The sequence below is a fragment of the Gobio gobio genome (assembly GCF_949357685.1).
Source record: "Gobio gobio genome assembly, chromosome: 19".
Lineage (NCBI taxonomy): Eukaryota > Metazoa > Chordata > Actinopteri > Cypriniformes > Gobionidae > Gobio > Gobio gobio.
This window is the reverse complement of record NC_137112.1, coordinates 14,238,356-14,258,634: the sequence shown is the minus strand read 5'-3', so window position 1 is coordinate 14,258,634 and position 20,279 is coordinate 14,238,356. Positions and strand designations below refer to the sequence as shown.

Genomic DNA, 20,279 nt, shown 5'->3' with positions numbered 1-20,279 from the left:
TCAGTTTGAATGATTTGTTCAGTTCAGTTCAATATTCTGAAGCAGTTTCTCACTAGTAACTAACTAACTAACTAACTACTTGAGCAGTTTTTTCGTTGGATACTTTTTTACTCATACTCAAGTAAATATTAAGATTGTTACTTTTACTTTGAGTAAATATTTCTATAAGTACTATAAGTAGGCTACAGTTTTTGGATACTCTAACCACCTCTGCTGGGAATGAATAAAGGTTAACGCGGCTTGCCATATATGGCTGATGGGCATGCGAATGAACAATTCCAACGGTAGGTGGCGGTGTGCGCTTGTGTCGCCAGTAAAGAAGAAGAGTACGCGGAAACAGAGAGCGAGCGCATGCCGCAGGGCAGTCTGTCAGAGGTTTAGTTATGGCTCAGTCAGACTCACTAAAAGCAAGTGTCACGGCGTATTTAAGAGAGGCACAGTTGATTAAACAAGGCGCAGAAGCCCGTGTCTATCGAGGCACGTTTTTGGGACGGTCCGTGATTATTAAAGAGAGATTCACAAAATTATATCGCCACCCTGAAGTCGATGACAAACTGACGCGCCGCAGAACCACGCAGGAGGTGCGCTCCATACTGCGCTGCCGGAGAGCAGGTCAGTGCACTAGACTAGATAGAGCACTAGATCCTATAATCACATTCACACCCTACTGGAGCGTTTAGAACGCTCGAGACTGGAACGCTCCATCCCGTTTATTAAATCAACAGCTGTTCAGTGCCGCAGGAATAGAGCACGCGCATGTTCACATTATCTATGGCAAGCCGACTTATCCTTCATTCATTCCCAGGATATGATTTCTTGATATCAACAATTCAATCTTCACTAGTTAAAATTCCTATTCTTGATATCAGGAATTGTATTTCTTAGGTGTGTAATGATATTACAACCGAACCGAACCGAAAAAACGAGATGTACCACCCCCGGAACGAACCGCGATTCTCTCATGTCTCATACATTTTTGATATCAGGAATTACATTGCCACTAGTAAAAAACTCGAATTCTTGATATCTGTAATTATATTTTCACTAGTTAAGTCTCACAATAGGCTGTCATTCAAATTCAATTGTTGATGTCAAGAATTGATATTTTTTACTAGTTGAAATTCCAAATTCACATGAAATACAATTCTTACTAGTAAAAATCGGAATTTTTGATACTTATGTGCCTCGAGCGTCGACTCTATAGGCTAATTCTGCCATGTGACACCTAGGGATGGGCAACAGTGGTCGAGTAATTGAGTACTCGAACGTGACAGCGATCATCGATCATGAGAACGATGATCGCCCTTAAAAAAAAAATAATTGTCTCTTTTTTTATTGGTTTTTGTGTCGTTTTGTGCGGTACTGGAGGTCTGATTGGTTGGCGTTATACAGCCTCCAGACCGCGGCGAAATAAAGTGAAACTGAGGCGTGCACTGCAGTGATGTCTGGAATCACTGATCATTAAATGGTTAGTGCAAGATGTGCAGCGCCAACCTGTCATAGCCTACATAGCATTATAATGAGAACACCGTGGAAAATACTGTAAATGATCTGTGTTTAGTTCCCCGTGTATCAGCTGATCCACAGAGAAACTAGCGAGAACACTTAGCCTGGGAAAACCCAGACAACTTCCGGCAAATTTAGATTTGCTCTGCAAGTAGTCTGGCAAAGAGTCCATTCAAACCCATTTCTAAACCCTAGAAATCGCGGCACCAATTAGAAACGTTGGGGCGGGCTTTACACGATGACGACAGCGCAGCGACGTTGAAGCAGATTTGCAGCTGCTGTGGAGCATCATTCGTTCGAATCAGCTTTCGCGTCTGTTTTAAGCGATTTAAACTTCTCCTTTTCGTTAAAACCCGAGCAAAGAACAACACTCGAAGCCTTTATATCTAAAAAAGATGTTATCGCTGTTTTACCGACTGGATTCGGCAAAAGTCGTGTGGAAAAACGAATGGGTCTTAGCAAGAGTCCTCTGGTAGTGTTAATGTTTTACAAAATATAGTTTTAAGTCCTTTTCAGGAGTGAATGAAGTTGTTTAAAGCTCAAATCTGTGGTTTATTTATAAAGAGAGCGCCTTTTTTTTTTAATTTGATCTGCCGTTTTCGGAGTTGTGAGCTCCAGTGGTTCAGCGGCGCTCAAACGATTATTGAGCCCGCCGAGAGGCGCCTTTCCTCGGCCAGTCCTTCTGCCGTCTGCCGCTGGCTCTGTCTCTGTAGTGGTTAAACCGTCTCGTCTTGTGTAGATCTAACGGCTGATCTTTGCTCTCATTAATCTATAATTTGTTCCTAGACAGATCGTTTTATCTGAGGGCAAAGTGAAGTTTCATAACTTTATATTTTTAAGATATTAAACTTAACCGTTGTAGTCTCCTGGCGCTGACTTTGACTGAATTGCTTTATTTATTGTATAGCTTCTTATACCTTTTACTTATACTTGTATAATTGCTATTGATGATCACACATAAACTGACATTTAACAAAAAGAGACTGGGTTGTGTTTTGTGTCATTTAATTTATTACAGTGATAATCATAGCCTATATTATGTGTGTGTGTTTTTTTTAATGTAAACAAAAAGAGGCTGGGTTTTTTATATTTCGTTTTGTTATAAACATGCATTGAAGATAATATGCATTGCGTGCACTACATATACAAATATATACTGAGTGATGCTGTCAAGAGCATAGTAGGCGGACTAGTGTCCTCCCGTCCTCGGGAGTTCGTTCTCCGGAGTCAAACTTGGTAAGTTACGGACGCAAGTCAGAAGTTCGCGTACGAAATATGTCATAAAACACCACTGCCTCATTTCATAAAAAAATAAAAATTAAACATAATAATAGCCACACGAATGTGGTTCAGGCAACGCGTAGCTAGGCCTACATTGATTATCTTATATATTTATAATAAAACGAAGTATAAAACACCCTGCCTCTTTTTGTTTACATTTTAAAAATAATATATTAAACATTAATATGTGGTTTAGGTAAGGTGACCAGATTTCTGAAATGGAAACCGGGGACATTTCCTATTTGAGAACACAAGTACAGAAAAGAACGCATATGAGAAACGGCCAGTCAGATGTTTCTCCGTCGCTCTGCATACGTCATCTCCCTCATCGCTCTGATTGGTTTTAGGTCTATCCAATTGCGTCGAGAGGCATTTGAGCGACGCCCGTTGGTGACGCCCCTTTGGAAATGATTTGTCTATGAAGCTTTGCCAGACCATAACTCAGTTACTACTGAGAATGGTCTGGTTTTAACCAGGCTAGAGAACACTCAGACTAGCGCGTGAAGTTCATGTGCGCATTCGCGTCCTTTTCTGCAGATGCACGTTGTAAGATTACTTTTATGTTTTCTATATCTGATTAATCTAATATAAGAAGCGTTTGGTTGAGCTTAAGCTAGCAAAGGGCTGCCGTTATACCGGCTGTTCATTCTCTTCAGTTTCAGCTCAAATGCATTAATGCTCGAGCTCGACATGGTTTAGAGACAGATATTCTTTTCAGATAGGCTATTTCTTTCTCAGAATCATTGACATTAGTAATGCAGCAGTGCTATACTGTTCTCGTATTTTTTAATAGTAGACCTAGTTTATTTAAAGCTGTTTTTCGTTATGAGTTTGAAAACGCGCAGTGATGTCTCTAAACGCTTCGATCATGAATAATACAATGAAGGGTATGATGTGCAGAGTCAATCTGTCAAAGCATTATAATGAGAACAGGATTTTAATAAAATGTTGTTTCTGTGTGCTTTCGTTGTCCGTGTATCAGCGCTGTTAAGGGAAGAGCGCATTCAAAATGTTCCGTTTCAAACCATAGCCTGTCAAATCTAGCACGCTGAAGTTCACGTGCGCATTCACGTCCGTTTGTGTTGATTTGTCGTAATAGGTTCATAATAATCTTCATGTTAATATTGATATAGGGTGCGTTTGGTTGAGTTTATTAACCAGCTAGCAAGCTCTGCAGGGTGGTGTTATTTCACAGTTTCAGCTCAAAGGCAATGCTCGATATTACTGATTTGGTTATTTGAGACGGTCATTTTATAAAGATGTTTCTTTTTCAAAGACATTTATGCATCATAATCTAGCAGTTATTTTTTGTTTTATATGTTCATGTTTTCATATACCTGTTTTCATGTCACGTTTGTATTTGTCAACAACAACCATCTTCATAACAGTTTTCATTATTTCAATGATGGACATGCCCCGCCCCCGAGTACTCGAGTACTCGCTTTTGAGACCTATCGATGATCGAAATGAGAAATTGACAAAAATGCCCATCCCTAGTGACACCACATTTATTTGCGTTAAAGCCCTTTTTCTTGACTAAAATTTTCCAAACTAGTTTGAAGTATCAAAAGAAAATACACTTAAGTTAAACGGAAAAACATTTGCAAAAAATTATCGATAATTGGCATTTCCATCAGCTATATCGATACACATTGTAAACCTTTCTAAAACTGAACCTATGAACCACATTTGGAATTTTTAAAAATCACAGCTTCATCAGAATGATATGAAACTTGGTAACTTTTCTAGCATTTTGTATGTAAACACACAAATAATTGAGGGCCTGATTTGAGCATGCTAAGTGGTAATAAAAAAAATACTTCCACTTGTGCTCTTCGGTCAAAAATGACACCATAAGAAATGAATGGGAAATCTGCAAAAACACATTCACAGAAAAAATCTATATTTCTAACAAAAAAAAACTAAAACTTTATAATAAATAGTCTTTGAGATTTTTTAAATATACAAATCCATAAAAAAAAAAAATCATTAAATGTGTTCAAAAGAGAACTATGGAATTCTCCATAGAGACCTCTAGTGATTACACCCATGGTTGCATGATTTCTTAAATAATTCCAAAAGAGGGCGCTAATCTGCCTTCAAACATTTTTTTGAAGGCCTAGTCTCTATTTTAGGGCTGGCACGGTTACCGCATTACCGCAGTCACGTGACGCCTACCGCGGGTCTGAGATCGTCACCGCCATCACCGCAAAAAAAAACAAACAAAAAAAAAAACATTGGCCTGCACGTTGTGTCTAATTCCATGGATTCATTGATTCTAATGACATGGATTGTGTTATCTCTAAATACAAAATTAAACAGAAAAAATATTATTGAAGAAAAATAAATTCCATTGGTTTTACTGGGGTGGAGGAAGTTAAATGTTTAGGTGTCCGGTCACTTATGACCGGGAAGACAACCAATGCAACCCCTAAACGAAGAGCACCAGAGGGTTAAGAGACGAATGCACAGATCCAGTATACTTGATTTCATTCACATTGTGCGTATTTAAACACAATAAGATGCGACAGACAATAATTGCATCTACTCTGATCAACTCGTTGGTTTCCTTTGTCCCAGGTATCAACGCGCCGGTTGTGTATTTTGTCGACTACACCACTCATTGCATTTTCCTGGAGGATATCATCGACTCCGTGTCCTTGAGAGACCACATTGCATCAGAACAAAACCCACAGCACCTCCAGGCTCTAGCGGACAAGGTCGGTGAAGTCCTGGCTCAGATGCACGACGAAGACGTCATCCACGGTGATCTCACGACCTCCAATATGCTTCTGGTCCCCGGGGCCGACCACCAACATATTCACCTGGTTCTGATCGACTTTGGCTTGAGTTACATTTCTGCTCTAGCAGAAGATAAAGGAGTTGACCTGTATGTGCTGGAGAAGGCTTTTCTCAGCACTCACCCAAAAACAGAGGTTTTGTTTGAGAGACTTCTGAAAAGTTACACAGCTTCATCTAAAAAGTCCTCTGCGGTCATCAAGAAACTGGACGAGGTTCGGTTGAGAGGACGGAAGAGGTCTATGGTCGGATAAAGCACACTACGCAATATATTTTGGTGCCACACAGGTTTTTTTTTTACAAGCGGATAGCTGTAGTTTGATGTTGGAAATGTAACGCTCATACACATGTAAAGTACACAAATATAATGCAATTAATGGTTTAAACGCAAATTCTCAAATCATAATAGACAAATGTACACCCTTTACGCCTAAATCCTGATAATGAATGTTGGTCAAATATTGTTCTTACTTCTCTTACTGTACTGTGTTTTATCTGTAGGTAAATATAATACAATAATAGTTGCCAAAAAATGACAGCTGAATATTTTGAGCCCTACTAAAAACATGTGACGCTAAACATGTAAATCAGCTTCTCAACAGGTTCAGCTTTCCTCACAATCTGCAAATGTAACCAATAAAGAACTGGATTCGAATTACATTTTTGTGCTGTGTGTTGAAACAAAGACTTGTATATAGTAAGACTTTGCCGATTACTCATGAATGGGAGAAAGTGCAATGCCCAATTAAGCCCCGCCTTCTAAATGAAACAGCCAATCACGCCACTGCAGCTGCAGTTAGAAGCTTCAGTTGCTATAGAAACAGGCAGTGTTCTGACATGCGACTGCATGCGCATAGCTTTGTTCAGGCTGAAATTTTTTGCCATGATTCAAGCATTTAGAAAGCAAATTTATTTGACAGTTGTTGTCAGATTTCATCTGTGATTTCAAATATGAAAATTAATTGTAAGCTTGGCGAACAGTTTTGGAGAATTTGACGTTTGAGCTATACTTGCATGCCCGAGAGGCGTTTCTAAAATGGCCGCCGAGATTAAAAACTGGTCTTAACCCCTTCAAGGTGCAGTGTGATTTTTAGCGACATCTAATGGTGAGGTTGTGAATTGCACCCCTCCCTCCCTTTCAAAGCACATCGTGAAGCTACGGTGGCCGACACAGGACAAAGATGTCGTCGTCTGAGACAGCAGAGAATGACTAGTGCTCTGTAGAGAAGTTTGTCCGTTTAGGGCCACTGTAGAATCATGGCGGCGCAAAATGGCGACTTCACTGTAAGGGGACCCGGCGGTGTGTGTAGATAGAAATGGCTCATTCTAAGGTAATAAAAACATAACGGTTACGGTTCATAATGTAAGGTCTTTATACACCACTGAAAACATAGTTATGTATATTAAATTGCATTTCTGTCAATAGATACCCATAAATATGACACACTGCACTTTTAAACTCCAAGGACCCTGATAAGGTCTGTGGAGGAGCTCTGACCTCTTATGTGGTACCATTTGAAAGCTTAGACTGTCTACTTTCAGGAGATATGCATCACTTTGGCATTTGTTACACAGAGTAACTTATTTACACTAAATTACTCTGGGAATTGGCCTACCCAAATTGAAAAGCTTCCCATACCCACATACAGTGCTCTAAATACACAATTTTGGTGTAATTTCCTTTTAAGTTACATAAAACACTGCTAAAAGTGATAAACATTTAAGTATATGTTGCCTGACCTGTAATAAAACTGTCTGCAGGGTGCTAGAGCGCACAGGGCCTGGGTTATACACTTTCAAAAATGAATTTATAACCAAAAAAATCTAAAAGAGCCTGGTTCCAGAGCTAAGGAAGTTAAAGGGATTTTGATCATTAAAATAAATAATATACTGTTTCTGGTATAAAAACTCTAGCTGCAATAAAAAAAAATTAAACTACAAAATTTTATTAATCTCAAAATCTATATATATTTATAAAAACACATAATTGGAAATACACTATTAATAATTTTAATACTAATACATTGTACATATAGTACAAGAATTTTCCTGGTTATTTATATCTAAAACATATTTGCACCCTTAAAAAAAATAGCAGTTTCTGTACAAAACAGGAAAGATAAAACATGCAGTAAAAAAAAAAAAAACAATACAATAAGCAGTCTATTTAGCCTGACCAACAGAAATAAAAGATACTTTATTTCAGAGTAAATAAAAAAAAAAAATACAAATGCACCATAAATAAAAGTAAAAAAAAAAAAAATCTAAAGCAGTAAGCGGACATGGAAGAAATATAAAATACATCGTCATTGCTACTGATGGCACAGTATAGAAGCTTGTTTTTTTTTTTTGCATATTTTTTCTGTAGAAAGACCAACATAAATAATGATGAAAGTCCAAATATAAAATGTCACATATGTATATTTACTGAGTAATCAAAGATTTAGAGCCAAATTAAAGGGGTGTAAAATGACTTTAGAAAGATGGCAGCATCATTATTTTTATTTCCACAGAGATTGGTAGGTCTATTAGCAAAATCTGTTGACTTTAGCAATCTTTGTTTCATTATATCCCAACAATGAAAATATTCAGATATTCCTCTTTAAAAGAAAAAAAAGCATCAGCCGTGTGCAAAGTGACCCACATTTGGTTTTTGGCCACTGAAAATGTGTACAATTGACCATTTTACTCACAGAGTTACATTAAGATCTCCATATCTCTGGGACCGAACCATATAAGGCATTTAAAATTAAGTTATAAAAAGAAGAGTTTGTTAAGAACCAGAATCTAAAAGGATATTAAGATTTCTTTAATACTTCATGAGTTACAGGCATACAAACTTAAGACAAAAAACACAATAAGTGCTTTTTCCCATTTTTGAACTGTCACCGTTGGCATATAATGAAACAAAGATTGCTAAAGTCAACAGATTTCACTAATAGACCTAACAAACTCTGTGTGAAAATAAAATAATGATGCTGCCATCTTCATAAAGCAAGTTTTACTCCCCTGTAAATTGGCTCCAAATCTGAAAACCTCTACAAAACAGTGGATTACTCAGTCAATATTCATCTGTGACATTTAACATTTTGGCTTTCATCAACATTTATGTTTGTGTTTCTACAGAAAAAACATTAACAAAATTAAAAGCCGGGGAAGTTTACAAAATTTGGTTGATTTGACACGGAATGACCCAATTGCGAATTTTTATCTCGTAATTCAGAATTTTTCTCACAATTGTGCATCGCAGTCAGGATTGCTATTTTGTATCTTGCAATTCTGACTTTTTCTCAGAAATGTACGATAAAAAGAGTCAGAACTGCTAGAAATAAAGTCATCGCTATTCTGACATTTTATTTGACTTTATAACTCACAATTAAGAGGGGACAATATCTGAATTGTGAGATAAAAAGTTGCAATTGTTTTAATTTTTATTCCATAGCAGAAACAACCTTCCAAAGCACAGAGAAGAGAACATCCTAACAACATGCTAAGGTTATTAAGCAAAATGGTCCAAAAACATTACTTGAAAACATTAAAACCCTAATAAATTAAAATGTCTACAAATTAAGCACATAAAAACAAATGCAAAGTTCTGTCATGAAACTCATATGCTGCTGCTGATTGGTCCTTAACTCAATCTGCTTGCAATCACATCATTCATTCATTCAGCACAAATAAACACAACAATAATTGAGCACTGGGCTGTAAGAGATAAGTCCAAAATGAAGAGACAAAATAGTTTTTGAGTTGAATTAAAGGGGTGGTTGATTATGATTTGACTTTAGTTAGTGTGTAATGTTGCTGTTTGAGCATTAACAACATCTGCAAAGTTACGACACTCAAAGTTCAAAGCAAAGGGAGACATTTTATTTGACAGAAATTGCTTTTTAAGGACTACAACAAACGGCTGGTAGGGACTACAACGTGACATCACTAACCCTAACATTTACTTAGGGTGCTTTCACATCTCTAGTTCGGTTAATTTGGTCTGAACCAAGGGCAAACAATTATACATTGTAGCATTTTTCAGCTTTTTTGGTTCCTTTTCACAGCACACTGACTGCTTTGGTCCGAACCAGTTGAAAGGAACCAAAATACAGTCACATGACAACATCCACATCACTCATTGGCCATGGCGTATTTCCTAAACTGCTTTTCGATTGGTCAGAATTTACGTACGTGCGAGAAAATTCCAACAGAAGAGGAAAAGCCAGCAAACAACACAGAGACAATGTAACTATGGAGAGACGACTGTGTGGGCTGTTTTTGTCCCTGGCCATAATCTATTACATTGTTTGTATACACCACAATATGCAAACAATACATTTCTATAATGACGCGTGGATGTGGCTTGAAAACAACGTTCTAATGCACTGCAAACGGCGAGCGTGCATCGCTCGTCACTTCACAACAAACACTTCCACATCCCATAATGCACAGCGTAGCTGCCTATGGCAGCTGGTTTAGTCCAAATATTATCAGTACTTTTTGCAGTTGGGTCTGTTCGAGGTCGGATCACGTTCTCACCACAAACAGCCGCTCCAGAGTTCGTTTGAAAGCGTACTGAGACCACCTCTTCAAGGACCTTGTTTGGTCTTCTTTTGGTGTGCACCCGAGTGCGATTGCTGCTTTCACACCTGACCAAACGAACCGCACCAAAGGGGAAAACGAACTCTAGTACGATTCAACCGAACTAAATGAGGCAGGTGTGAAAGCACCCATAAACCCCGTCCCCGGAATAGCATGTCATAAAAGCAAGAAGACAACATAAGTCTTATCCATAATTAAACTAAACTATACCTGTTCTCTCTTCATGCATTCATGCTAACACCAGCTCTTGAAGCTCCGCCCTCTTCCTGAAAGGGGGTGGGGAGCAGCAGCTCATTTGCATATAAAGGGACACACAAAAACGGCACATTTTTGCTCACCCTCAAAAAGTGTAAATTTTAACATGCTATAAAAATGATCTGTGGGGTATTTTGAGCTAAAACTTCACATACACACTCTGGGGACATCAGAGAGCTATTTTACATCTTGTAAAAAGGGGCATTATAGGACCCCTTTAAGTTACATTTAAACTCATGAACGGAGAATAGGGACCTCAAGGATAATGGGAGATTATTTCATAGCCTAGGTCCGATGATTGCGAGTGCATGATCCCCTCTCGACTTCAAGAGGGGGATCGGGCTGGGACACTTCTGTTTGTGTACACAAGGGAAGATATTTGGAAGAATCTTTGTAACCAAGCAGATTGCGTCCCCCATTGACTACCAAAGTATTTTTTTCCTACTATGGAAGTCAATGGGGGGTGAGATCTGCTTGGGTGAATTATCCCTTTAATAGAGCAGACTCAGTGGCTGTGCAGTTGGGATGCATGAAACTCTGTAGCTGTAATAATACAGCTTTCTCTATGATCTAAGCTATAAAAGATACATTTGAAATATCTAAAAATAAATAAAACAGTTATGTCCAAATTTGGCCTTTTCAACATTGTTCCTGATTGGTTCTTGCTGTATCAGTAGCCAATGAGCTTGTTTGCTGTAGCCATCAGAGGGGCCTTAAGATAACCAAAGGCGCCTGAGCTACAGCATTGCGGTAGGCCCCCCTATACCCCAGATAAATACACTTTTAGCTTCCTGTCAATTGTTAATGTAGAAATGTATCTTGATGAAAACATATACAATTTACAACACTGTATGTAAAAATATGGGTCAAATGGTGAACATTCAAATTCACTCTTTGCCAGTAGGTGGCGCTTGTAGAACAGCAGAATTATTTGTTTGATGCTGTTGTCACCACTTCAAACTCCCATGTATACAAATAATTATTTGAAAAATAATCTTTGTGCAGCCAGTAGGCCCCTGGACTTCAGCCAACGGAAGCCCCTGCATAATGCGCCCCTGGTAGCAGTTGCAGCACCTCCACCTTCCCCAGCTCCACCTGTATAGATCTGCTACAGGTCATTTCACATATGCTATATTGTACAGCACAGCATGTCTTACTCGCTCACAGTAGCATGTCGTGTGTGGATTGGCAGTAGCAGTAGCAAGTCCCGTACTTGCTCTGCAGCAGCAGATCTATTCCACCAAGACCAAACATATTAACATTTTCATATCCATTACCATGCCAAACACTCTGAGAGTTGTCATGACAGAAATATAATTTTCATAATAGCATCAAGGTTGCAGGACATTACTGCTGAAATGCATCTATGTGAAGTCTCTGTTGGTGAGAATCATAGGAGCAACGAGACTCCAGGTGTATAATGTGAGACAGACCCAACTGGAGGAGATTTTCACCCACACTGCTGGCCACTTGCTCGTCATGGCACTGTAGTCTGCATCCGGACTGGGAGGACAATAAAATCAATGTTATCACAATGTTAGAAATGGTTTTACAAAATAGAACTACAATGCATCTGGAAAGTATTCACAACGCTTCACTTTTTCCACATTTTGTTATGTTACAGCCTTATTCCAAAATGGATTAAATTCATTATTATCCTCAAACAATACCCCATAATGACAATGTAAACAAAGTTTGTTTGAAATCTTTGCAAATTTATAAAAAAAAAAACAAGAAAAAAAAAACATCACATGTACATACTGTAAGTATTCACAGCCTTTGCAATGCAACTCAAAATTCAGCTCAGGTGCTCCCGTTTCCACTGATCATCCTTGAGATGTTTCTACAACTTGATTGGAGTCCACCTGTGGTAAATTCAGTTGATTGGGCATGTGGAAAGGCACACACCTGTCTATATAAGGTCCCACAGTTAACAGTGCATGTTAGAGCACAAACCAAGCCATGAAGTCCAAGGAATTGCTTAGCGATCGGGGGAGAAGGGCCTTAGCCAGGGAGGTGACCAAGAACCTGATGGTCACTCTGACAGAGCTCCAGCGTTTCTCTGTTGTAGTGAGTTAGCTCAAAGGAGAAATATTAATAATTATTCATAACCTATTATAATTATTCCTTATTATTATTTATGAATATTTGAATAAAAAAATTTGATTAACTTGATGTAGCTACATTAACATTACAATCAATCGTCCTGTGAACACTCAGTATTGATTATTAATTAATTCTAAGAAAAGGGTATTTTTCATGGCCACAGAAAATAAATTTTTCCTTAGCATTTACAGTGCTTAGAGCGTGTAACAAAATCGATCATTTAAATGACAATTTATTTGCAGACAGAGAGTCAGAACCAAATATGTATTGTGCACAAGTTTTATTGACTAAATCACGAACACAACTAATCTAACAAAAACGCAAACATACAAATCACACATACATGGGTAAGATGGAAAGTGACAGAATTAAACAGTAAAACGGAAATTAAGCTATGGAAAAGAGTCATTAACCTTGAAAAGAACCATCAGTTTGTTATCTTCAAAGCTCCTTTGTTAACAACGGAGTACATTACTTGCATTTGCCTGAACAGTTGAAGAGCGTCCGGATATACAGTCGCAGGAGAAAGTCTTGATAGTTCGGTCCGATGGTGTTGAAGTTGCAATCCATTTTTTCTGCGTTGACGGAAGAAGATATGATGAACTTGCATGGTTAGTTCAACTCTGTCGTGGTCGAGGAAGCTGCACATGGCTTGAGGTGTTGGACCTGCCGGCCCGCGACCGTGTGGTCGGAGCGGGTTTCCGGTACCACCATTGCACAGCAACCAGTAGAAGCAAGACGAGGAGGAGATGAAGGTGCACATAGCTCAGCGTGTGTGTAGACCTTCCAGCCTGGCAAGCTTGGCCAGGTGGGAGCCAGCAGATGTCCTTGAGTGGCCCAGCCAGAGGCCAGACTTGAACCCGATTGAACATTTCTGGAGCGATTTGAAAATGGCTGTGCACCGACGCTCCCCATCCAACCTGATGGAGTTTGAGAGGTCCTGCAAAGAAGAATGGGAGAAACTGCCCAAAAATAGGTGTGCCAAGCGTAGCATCATACTCAAAAAGACTTGAGGCTGTAATTGCCAACAAAGGTGCTTCAACAAAATATAGAGCAAAGGCTGTGAATACTTGAAATAAATTTGTTTTAATATAAATTTGCAAATATTTCAAACAAACTTCTTTCACGTTGTTATTATGGGTTATTGTTTGTAGAATTTTGAGGAAAAAAATCAATTAAATCCATTTTGGAATAAGGCTGTAACATAACAAAATGTGGAAAAAGTGAAGCGCTGTGAATAATTTTCGGATCAGGGGGACTTTTCACCACAGGGGGACTTTAAAGAATTCTTCAGAGGATTTTAGTGAAGACGTCACATACACACCTGTACCAGTTGGTGAGGGTCATCATGATGTAAAGGGACGCCAGGAACAGCATGAAGTGAAAGAAAGCGTAGCTGTACTGAACAGTGTCTCGTTCATTGTCCTCTACATGTAGTGGTGTTGTAGCCTCTTCTGCCATCTCAGGGCTTCCTGTGCTTCTATCATCCACCACGGGGGTGTCTTTAGCCGCTAAGGTTAGTTTATTAACTTGACTGGTATTGGAAGAGCGTATACTGTCAAGAAAAACAACAACAACAACTATTTAGGCTTTTGGTGGCATAAGCAGTAGAATTTTAATATGGCCCATCTGGATGCTTATGTTGTGATATTAGAGAATATTAAGGTATTTATTCAAGAATGTTTATTAATCTGTTTATATAAACTACTACCAAGGCCGGTTCTAGACATTTGAGGCCCACACCCCTCGTTAATAAAAAATAAATACATCTGTTATTAAAGGTCATTCGTTTTGTTTTTCAGTAATTTGTTCAGTAATTTGTTTACAGTAACACACCCACCCACTGATTGGGATAATGAACAGCATACAGCAATGCAGCAAAAATATGCAGCAAAAACAAAAAGAAAGAAAACAATATTACACTGCCAAAACATAATTACAGATGAACACTTTCCTGGACAAGATGTGTGTGTTGCGTTCTTTAACGGTCAGTCTGGAAACAAATGCTGTGACGCCAAACTTCCTCAGAAAGAAGAACACCACCTTGTTTACAACTGTGAAAAAGAGCGCTTACCAGGATCAACTAAACGCTGGATTTTCAAAAGTATGTGAAGTTGCAGTAAACTTGCACAATGTTCTTGAATGAATAATTTATAGATGCACGCCGGTCTGTATTTGTAGGGAAATTGGCTTTACATTTTCGCGCCCCTAAACATGACATGGAACAAACCGGACTGTGATTGGTTGCGTTACATGTCAGTCAAACGTCCTCTTGGGTGGTCCTTGACCAATGAAAGCTGCGATGGAGTCCAGACCTTCTGCCGTCAGACTGAAGGTCTGACTACGTGAGACTATGGTTATGGAGGCAATTGCCTATTGCACCCAAAGCCGGACCTGACTACTACCACTCAACAGATTGGACGACCAGCTATTCAAACAAGAACAAATGTGGGGCTGGGCTTGATTTTGTCCGTGGGGAATTGATTGGATGATTGTTGTTTGCTATTGATGGACCTCATGTGAGTGACAGGTTGCCCTGCCCTCATCAACAGAGAAGAGAAGAGATGTCACTGCAAGAGGGAGGGAGATATTTTGATCAAAGATTGCAAGGAACATAAAATGATGTGCATGGATGTATCTGCTATAGTCCATAAAAAATAAGAATTGTCCATTTTGATTTCAAGGTGACGTCTCTGATGACGTGTTTACTGATGCGAGGGCGGGGCAACCTGCCACTCATGAGATCCAACAACAGCAAACCACAACCATCCAATAAATTTCCCACACACAAAATCAATCACCGCCCTACATTTGTTCTTGTTAGAGAAGCATTTCACTCAGATAAACGGCACAATAGGGAAGAAAAGACTATTGCCATTTCTGTATCAAGTAGACTTTAACAGTGACATTTTTAGGGAAAATTGCTAATTATTATAAATCTATCTGACTATAAATCCTTAAAAAACCCACTGTACCTTGAATACAAAATGCAGAGAACAAAAATGGCCAGTCCGACGATGCTTTGAGCGTCCCACCACCGCAGGTATGGGGCAGAAGGCACAGTTTCCTCTGTGTCAATGATGATGACGGCAGTCTGGTTCTCAATCTCCAGCGGGGCGGGTGTGGAGGACGTGATCTGCTGGAAGATGCTGAACAGATTCGGGTTGCATGTGCGGTCTGGAGGAGGACACAAATAAAAACTGACAGACCTTGACATACCTAGCATTGAAAATAAACTGAAATAATTTTGACATCAAGTTGACATCATGAATATTGTTTCCTGGTCCAATCCTCTACAATCATAACAGTCTTTTATGAGCACTATTTATACACCGATCAGAAAACACAAAACAGAAAAAGGGCCAAGCATAAGGACTTGAGTAAGTATGACAAGGGCCAAATTGTGATGGCTAGAGCTAGACAATCTCCAAAACTGCAGCTCTTGTGGGGTGTTCCTGGTCTGCAGTGGTCAGTATCTATCAAAAGTGCTCCAAGAAAGGAAAAGTGGTGAACTGGTGACAGGGTCATGGGCGGCCAAGGCTCATTGATGCACGTGGGGAGCGAAGGCTGGTCCGTGTGGTCCGATCAAACAGACGAGCTACTGTAGCTCAAATTGCTCAAGAAGTTAATGCTGGTTCTGATAGAAATGTGTCAGAATACACAGTTTGTTGCGTATGGAGCTGCATACGGCATATGAGCATAAGAACTGGACCACGGAGCAATGGAAGAAGGTGGCCTGGTCTGATGAATCACGTTTTCTTTTACATCACGTGGATGGCCGGGTGCGTGTGCATCGCTCACCTGGGGAAAACATGGCACCAGGATGCACTATGGGAAGAAGGCAAGCCTGTAGAGGCAATGATGCTTTGGGCAATGTTCTGCTGGAAAACCTTGGGTCCTGCCATCCATGTGGATGTTATTTTGACATGTACCACCTACCTAAGCATTGTTGCAGACCATGTACAACCTTTCATGGAAACGGTATTCCCTGGTGTCTGTGTCTCTTCAGCAGGATAATGCGCCTGCCACAAAGCAAAAATGGTCCAAGAAGGGGGTTTGAGGAGCACAACGAGTTTGAGGTGTTGACTTGGCCTCCAAGTTCCCCAGATCTCAATCCAATTGAGCATCTGTGGGATGTGCTGAACAAACAAGTCCGATTCATAGAGGCACCACCTCACAACTTACAGGACTTAAAGGATCTGCTGCTAACGTCTTGGTGCTAGATACCACAGCACACCTTCAGGGGTCTAATGGATTCCATGCCTCGATGGGTCAGGGCTGTTTTGGCAGCAAAAGGGGGACCAACACAATATTAGGTCATAATGTTATGCCTGATCGGTGTATAACATGGGTCTTCAAACGGTTGTCCCCTAAGGGGTCCGCAGCGGTACTGCAGGGGGTCCGCCAATTAATGTTTGATCACAAATAATTTTTTGATAAAAACATTATAACATGGGGAGAAAACATCACAAAGTCAAATTTAATTATAAGAACCCTGAAACAAAAGCAGAGCACCCTCCGTTGATACTGTAATAGTATAATATTATTGGAAAAACAAATTCATTATTTAGGACAGACGACTTTACTGATTTTATTGGAGCGCTGTGAGATCGCGAACTGAGATGAGTGATAGCTTAATTGTGATTGTAAAGTGAGCCCTCTTTCGTGCTTTTGAGGTTATATAGCTATAATCCATTGAATAAAAGTATTGTTTATCATGCTGCTAAGAGGAACGACGCCAAATTACACACTGCAAAGTTTTGGAAGTGACGTCTACATATAAATGTGTGTTTCATCCTCGAAATTGCAATTGACAGTGATAACTAGCACGGGACATATGGCATATGTCAAAATAGATACGCGATGTAAATACAGAATCATAGATTCGTATCAATATATATAGTGATTTGATTCTTAATTGTCCATCTCACAGTGAAATTAAACTGTTGTTTTAGTAAACTTGAAACTAAAGTTCAGGTAAATGTTTAATTGTCCATCTGATTAGTAAAATAAATGTATGACTCTGCAAATCAATTAAAATAATTTACAGCAACTGCAAACAACTAATGAATTCTGATTTTTTTTTATCGCAGCATTTTCTTAATTTTAACAATGGCAAGTAATATACAGACAGTGATGCATGTGCAACAATTATGCGCATTCAGATCTACTGTCTTAATATATCTTATTCTTAATCATAATATAGTTCGTTTCTATTAATATCGAAGGCTATATGCTTAATATGTAGCTCTGTTTGACACATTTTGTATCGGGGGTCCCCGGTCCATGTCTCTATCGCCTAAGGGGTCCTTCCCCTGAAAAACGTTGAAGACCCCTGGTGTATAAGATAAGATACTCACAGTGTGCACTATGGTCTCTAGGCTCACCGCATCCCAAGACACCAATATTTTAATGATTCCTAAAAAGATTCATTACTATCTGACCATCTGAGTAGGAAGATAAAGGTTAGGATCATGATTTTTCAGTAGTATTACATCACATCATGATGGTACAGTAGTAACCAAAAGTGATGTCCGTCGGGGATATTTGTTGACTACACATTGACTACAACATAATCAGCTATTAATATTTCATTGGTTCTCTCTTGTTGTTGCACAAATAAAGAGTAATAACTTGTATAGTAAAGGGTGAAGGTTTGCTAGTTTTCTTAGGCCCGACATCACTGTTTTAATCTCTTTTGTCCCCTTTTAACCACTTCTGTCCTGATTTCTTCAAGGGGAGGGTCTACGGGTGGGTAAATGTATGGGCTTTTTCAGATCTTTCGATCTAATGGACGAAATAAGCTCACACAGTTTACATATGAACACGACAGGAGACGACAGAAACACACGGAGAGCAGCAGCTTTAGTGTCTGCTCTGACAGTCACAAGACCAGCGGAACGCTGTTAGTGTGTGTTCGGAATCAGGAATGGTGAGAGAACATCGTGCTTGGGATCTTCAAACCAAACTTGAGTCTCCAGCCAACAAAGTTTAAATAAAATGTTTTAAATGTCATAAACTTTATATGACAGGATTATATATTATGTATGATTAATATAGCCTAGCTAAATGATACATTGGGGCCCAATCTCATTTCTACCCCTTAGCCCTTCCCTTTCCCCTACCCCTTCGTTTTACGATTATCTTTTGGCTGGAGTGGTAGGGGTAAGGGGAAGGGCCAGATACCCTTCAAAAGAAGATTTTTCAGGACCACACTTTGAACGAAGGGGTATGAGGAGTTTCCCTCCACCGACTACCGTGCTGCTAGAATGTGTGTACATTGCCACTTGGGATCGATCACTTGCGTGTCGTGTCGCCTGGCTGCCAGCTTCTCTGTAGCTTCCTAAACGCAAAATTTTGAGCGATTTAATATGAACATTATCGCAGCACCAAAGTAGATAACGAAACCATACCCATACCGGCTCGGATCAGCACGGAATGGAACGGTTAATAAACAAAGAGAACAGTTTGGCCCAATAGAAAAGCCGTTTCACTAGTCTTGTATGTTCTGTATCATTCTGTATCATTTTAGGAAACTCTGGGTCATACAAACTGAAAATGAGCGCCGTTTTATTAAGTCCAAATACAGCGCAAAACTCTGTTGGTAGTGAGTAATTCATTAAACGTGCTTGCGCCTGATTTCTGTTAGATATAGCCTACGCACTTCATTGCTGTTCATACTGGTTATATGTCACAGGACACTAATAGAAGAAACGGGGTATGATGACGTGTATTGGTATAGTAGTGGTGTCCCATTTCTTAGGGGAATATTTTCACCCCTACGCCTTGGCACTCTGTTTCAAGGGGCAAGGGGAACGGGTTGGTGTAGGGGTAGGGGAAGGCGAAGGAGTATAAAATAGAATTGGGATTGGGCCTAATAATAGCATTAATTAGGTTATAATCTATGAATTAACCTGTCTAACGTATAAAAAAATATAATAATTCTGTCTGCCAAGCTCTGATAATATATGGAATATTATATTAATATATTATCCATTAAAAAACAATAGGCCTATACCTTTAGAAGCATGGATGTGTCTGTCACCGCATGCTGCTTTAAGTCTGAGCAACTGAAATGCTTCTCTATAAAGTGTGCGGTTTGCCTGAGGTTCATCATGAGTTGCTGGACAGACCCATTGATACCTTTTTTCTATTCAGCCCAATATCTGGAGATCCTCTTGCGTTCAAACGGTGGACGCAACGTGTTTTTTAAAAAACCACGCAAGTTTACAGTACATGTTCTCGAGTTGTTAGGCTGCATTAACTAGGTCAGCCGGAACCGGGAACACTTCCCATAACACCTGATGTACTCGTTACATCATCAGAAGAATGGCATCTACGCTAATGATAGTCTCTCTGTTTTATCCCGAGGTTTACTGCAGTCAGCCGGATCCGGGCCGTATCCAGTTCAGATGGTGGACCTGCGCCCAGAGAAGACCAACACAGGACCCTGAAGTGTCTGCAGAGACCGTGATTAGACTCCCCCTGCAACTGCCTCATCGTCACGGCATCTCAATAAACCCGTCTCCGGCGCGTTGACTCAGATTGTTCGAATATTACAATTAAATAATACTTAAATCGATATGTCATCCTCAATAAACCCGTCTCCGGCGTGTTGACTCAGATTGTTCGAATATTACAATTAAATAATACTTAAATCGATATGTCATCCTCAATAAACCCGTCTCCGGCGTGTTGACTCAGATTGTTCGAATATTACAATTAAATAATACTTAAAT

The 20,279-nt window shown here is 39.5% G+C and overlaps 2 protein-coding genes across 3 annotated transcripts in view; one reads left to right on the top strand and one right to left on the bottom strand.

Moving 5' to 3' along the window:
- The first annotated feature begins 321 nt into the window (after window positions 1–321).
- Window positions 322–7,504, top strand: tp53rk (TP53 regulating kinase). Its single transcript, XM_079843900.1, has 2 exons — window positions 322–612; window positions 5,368–7,504. Exons 1-2 carry the CDS (start codon window positions 384–386, stop codon window positions 5,838–5,840), a joined length of 702 nt encoding a protein of 233 aa, XP_079700026.1. The 5' UTR covers window positions 322–383; the 3' UTR covers window positions 5,841–7,504.
- Window positions 7,505–9,436: 1,932 nt separating this feature from the next.
- serinc3 (serine incorporator 3) overlaps window positions 9,437–20,279 on the bottom strand; it is a 44,102-nt gene continuing 33,259 nt past the window's right edge. Inside the window, exons 8-10 of one of the 2 annotated variants that reach the window (XM_079844872.1) lie at window positions 15,516–15,717; window positions 13,865–14,095; window positions 9,437–11,937 (exon numbers count right to left, since the gene is read on the bottom strand). In XM_079844872.1, the coding sequence (XP_079700998.1) occupies window positions 11,799–11,937; window positions 13,865–14,095; window positions 15,516–15,717 (572 nt within the window). In that variant the 3' untranslated portion in view covers window positions 9,437–11,798. Of the gene's footprint in view, window positions 11,938–12,805; window positions 14,096–15,515; window positions 15,718–20,279 lie in introns of those variants that run through there. The other variant, XM_079844873.1, reaches the window with a different exon arrangement.